The sequence below is a fragment of the Gigantopelta aegis genome, chromosome 9 (genome assembly GCF_016097555.1).
Source record: "Gigantopelta aegis isolate Gae_Host chromosome 9, Gae_host_genome, whole genome shotgun sequence".
Taxonomy (NCBI): Eukaryota; Metazoa; Mollusca; class Gastropoda; order Neomphalida; family Peltospiridae; genus Gigantopelta; species Gigantopelta aegis.
In genome coordinates, this window is record NC_054707.1 from 37,628,121 (window position 1) to 37,632,775 (window position 4,655).

Consider the following 4,655-nt stretch of genomic DNA (forward strand, 5'->3'; position numbering starts at 1 on the left):
TTGCTACCATACATGTTTGTATGTAGGAGTATACAAGGCAAATATAACTTGTCTGCAGTTTTCTTGAGTAGATATTGTGACATCGAGGATGTAGAATAGTAGACGAGTTTGACTGTTGTTGTGAAAATGTGAGAGCAACTTTGACTTGTGATTGTATATTTTGTTTTAATTGTATTCTGTGAAGTACAATTGTACGTACAGGAGTGTGTCACATGTCAAGGGTAATCTTTTCACAACTAAGTTTAGTTTAGAGCATTCATTATAAATACTATTGTAATTAAACGTATAAATTGCAGCTATTTATTGTAAACATTTTGGTAATTAAAATTCTAATTGGCAGCTATAAGACATAGCTTTCTAAGAGAAATATTTTAGGAATTTGGGCTTGTGGCTTATGTTGGTGAACACTTTGGTTTATGGTGTAAGCTGGCAAAGTGGGGATACATTAGTGTTGACTTTGGTTTTGCGCAGACACGTAAAATTTATTGGGAAAGAAGTATTGTTAAATATTTCGAACTGTGTAATTCTGGGTTGTTGACAACCGTAAGATGAATCTATTTTAGTTTATTGAATTTGTGTTGTAATTGATACAGTGTTGTATGTAAATTTCACCGTCAAAGAAATTTTAAATGAATTGTGGTGTATTTGAACATTATGTTATTTGTGTAATATGGACATTGTTTAATGGGATAATTGTACAGCATGTGAAATGTTGACGTGTATAAGATGTTATGGTAGATTGATTATTTTATATTGTATTTCATTGTGTGTTTATAAGTAGCAGGCGATAAGGATGATGTTCATGTTGAAGAATGAAGTGATACTTGATCAATCAATGATCATGACGATGATGGTGATTCATGAATGATGGTGATCATGATCTTATGATGGTGATGTTCAGTCCAGTAATGGTGATGATGGACATGTGGTCAGTGACTGATCATAGCGACAGCGATGATTCTAGAATGGTGATGATGTTCAGTGAACAGTAATGGTGTTGACTGGAATGTGATCAGCGAATTATTATAGGCGACAGTGATGACTGGTGGATGTTGATGGTTATGATGATCGGCAAATGGTGGTGACGGATAGTGAGGATGGTTGTGGAGATCACGGGATGTTGACGCCGATGTTGATTGTCGTAATTGGTGACGAAAAAGGTTATAACGACGGTGATTATGAAGAATGGTGATGTTGAACTGTGAAATGTGTTAAAAGGTGTAAAACTGTAACATTTTAATGAATGAATTGAATATATGTATTATTTTTATTTGGGGAGGGATTTGTTATTATTGTTATTAAATATGTAAGAAATGGCTCAAAAACTACTTGACCAATTCCTACCAAATGTTTTGTGAAGTTTCTGTGGCACATGGAGAAAGACTTTGGTCATTCTGACTCCCCAAGGGGTCCGAGGGCGGGCTATGATATAAGCTATGTTGGCTTTTTATTGTTGTTTTTTTTAACCCACAACCCCCCCCCCCCCCCCCCAAAAAAAAAAAAACAACAACAAAAAAACCCAACAACAAACAAACAACAAACAACACCCACCCTCCCCCAAATAATTAATGTACTGAAAACCCACCAAAAAAGAATAAAATAAAAAACCACAAAAACAAAAACAGAAAACAAAATTCCCCCTCAAGAGCAACAACCCCCTACCCAAACAAACAAAGAAACAAAACCAAATAAAAAACCCACATGTCTGATAGACACTTTGATTTAGAATCCATACAATAAAAACAGATATTGTGAGATGAGAAATACCTACTTTGGGAGATATCCCCCACTTCCAACACAACAAAAGTAAGTATGTTTACCGTTAAGAAAGTAGTGTCGTTTCGTCTATATTAATTTATAATCGAAGACAAAACAATAACGCAATTGATTTTAGTATGAATGAGTGTAATGTTACAAAAGCCATAAAGCCATTGGGTATTTACCGGATATTCTGAATCCCTTTATCATTGAACCCTGCACCACTGTCAATAACTAGTACCAGAAATCAGGTTTTTGTTCCTTTCAGTGCAATTCCTTTGGGTGGTGTGAACCCGAACACGCTCTTTGGTGGTTTATATTTTTAAGAAGAAGCTGGCTACCACTGTAAAGAATAATGCATTTCAAATAAATAATTAATGCCTTTTTTTTCTTTCTCTGCTTGAGTATTTGTCTTTTGTAAACTTGAGGGAAGAGACCACAGGTTCTGCTTCGATGCAAAACAAAACAACCGTATAGTCGTATTGTTTAATAATGGAGTTCTGTTTTAGTTTATGCCCCCTTCACATACACGGATTTTTCTTACGAGTCCTTACGGATCGCACAAATGCACGGATCCTTACGACTTGGCCACTTTTACAACCGATTTAAGAGTTGTTACGAGTTATTACAAGCTATTTACGGTTTATTACGGATTATTACGAGTTATTACGATGTATTTACGGCAAATTTCCACGATTTGTTACGAGTTGTCACGGATAACTATGAGCAACTTACGGGCATTTTACGAGCTTTTTACGGATTGTTACGAGTATATTACGGAATGTTACTATTCATCGAAGCTTTTACGTGTTAGTTACGACCTGTTTACATGTTGTTACGAATAGTTACGAGTTAGTTACGAGTATTTACGAGTCCTTACGATTTTTTGCCAAAAAATATATAAATCCTGCAAATCTCAATGTATCATCATTCGACAACTGACATCCAGAGAGACAACATGGCATATGAGAGAAACAGATTGCAGTTATATCAACAATTTCTACAATTGCTCCTTCAACTAGCCCAGAGGGAAGAGGACGATGCCCAGCAGCTACCAGATATTCCTTGACCGAGGCGGAGGAGGCGTCCAGCTCGCAGAAGGGTTTGGTACAGGACCTGGCTGGCCTGCAGGACCCTCTTTGGACAGTATGATCATCTCCTGCATGAGCTGAACCGAGAAGACCCTGCTAGCTACAAGATCTCCGAGTTGATGCTGACCTGTTTGGAGAGATTCTTGACAGGGTTACTCCTGATATCAAGAAAGAGTCCACCTCATTCAGGTACATATTTTGTTTATTTTCTACCTAATTTTAGTAGTTTTGCTAATATTTGATATAAATCTACCATTGTCATTACATTTTAAAGATGTGTACAATTTTTGTCTACTTTCAGGGAGCCACTTGAGCCTGGACTGAAGTTAGCTGTAACACTGAGGCATCTAGCTACTGGTGTGAATTATGCAGATCTGATGTATTCCTTCCGTGTGGCCCGAAACTCCATATCACTCTTCGTACCTGAAGTCTGCGAAGCAATCATCTCAGCATACAAAGAAGCAGTCATGCCAGACAACATCCCCGAAGAAGATTGGTTGCGCATATCAGCAGAGTTTGAAAAAGTCTGGAACCTTCCACATGCTTGCGGTGCGTTGGATGGCAAACACATCAGAATCAAAAAGCCTGCTGACTCTGGTTCGTTGTTTTACAACTACAAGAACTTATTCTCTATGGTGATGATGGCTGTAGTGGATGCTGACTACAAGTTTATATGGTTGAGTGTTGGTTCATATGGAAGTTCCTCTGATGGCCAGATATTCAACAACTCAGAACTGCGACCAATGCTGGAAGAAGGAACCCTGGGCCTTCCACCACCATCTCCCCTTCCACATGATGACAGAGACACTCCCTACTTTCTGATTGGTGATGACGCCTTTCCACTCAGACCATGGATGGTGAAACCATACTCAAGAAGACATCTGGACCATGACGAGCGCATCTTCAACTACAGACTGTTTCCTGCACGTAGAGTTGTGGAGAATGCTTTTGGCATTCTTGCCATGAGATTCCAGATTCTGCTTGGAACTATGCAACAAGTACCAGAAACAGTAGATTCCATCGTCTTGGCCTGTACTACCCTCCACAACTTACTAAGGATCAGACAGCCTGCAGCACTACGCCAGTATGTTGATGAAGAAGACAACAGTCACAACTTAGTTCCAGGACAATGGAGACAGGGTACGGAACTTGCTGATGGAGAGGCATGTTATCAGAGAAATGTTGCCAACGCTGCTGGTACCGCACAAAGGAACTATCTTAAAGAGTACTTAAACTCCGAGGCAGGGGCTGTGGAATGGCAGGAGAACATGATTTGACTCTAATGTATTATACTTTAAAGGGACTTGTTGTACTGTATTTTAATTTGTAATTTATTGTATTATTAATAATAATTGAATATGTAAATGTGACTATTGTTAAAAAAAAATTTTTTTAAAAAAACCCCATCTATTTTCTTCCTTTTTTTACAACTTTATTTCTTTATTTATAATATTCAAAACAGTTTACAAGTTATACAAGTTACAATACATTTTACTTTCAATATTACACTGTTCAAGATATTTCATTTACTAAGTGTTCACTGGGCATCAGTAGTCGGCGTCGGCGGCGCCTTGGGCGTAGCAGGCATATAGTCATTCAAGTTGAAGGCCGAGATGAAGGAAATGTTGGGGTTCAGTGTCTGAAAAGCACCGATCAAGGCTGCTGCAGTATCCGTCGAAGTTGAAGTTGTAGTGGTGGGTGCCTGGGTTCCACTGCGGATTGGGGTGGAGTAGGTGGTGGGTTGCAGCTGATCCGGCAGGACGGGTTGCAGGTTGACCGGTTGAAACTCTGTCCACGCGTACTGTC

General features: G+C 38.7%; 1 protein-coding gene across 1 annotated transcript; it reads left to right on the forward strand.

Moving 5' to 3' along the window:
- Window positions 1-1,075: 1,075 nt before the first annotated feature.
- Window positions 1,076-4,126, forward strand: LOC121381560 (protein ALP1-like). The gene is made up of 2 exons (XM_041510891.1): window positions 1,076-1,188; window positions 3,151-4,126. Exons 1-2 carry the CDS (start codon window positions 1,076-1,078, stop codon window positions 4,124-4,126), a joined length of 1,089 nt encoding a protein of 362 aa, XP_041366825.1.
- The last annotated feature ends 529 nt before the right edge of the window (window positions 4,127-4,655 follow it).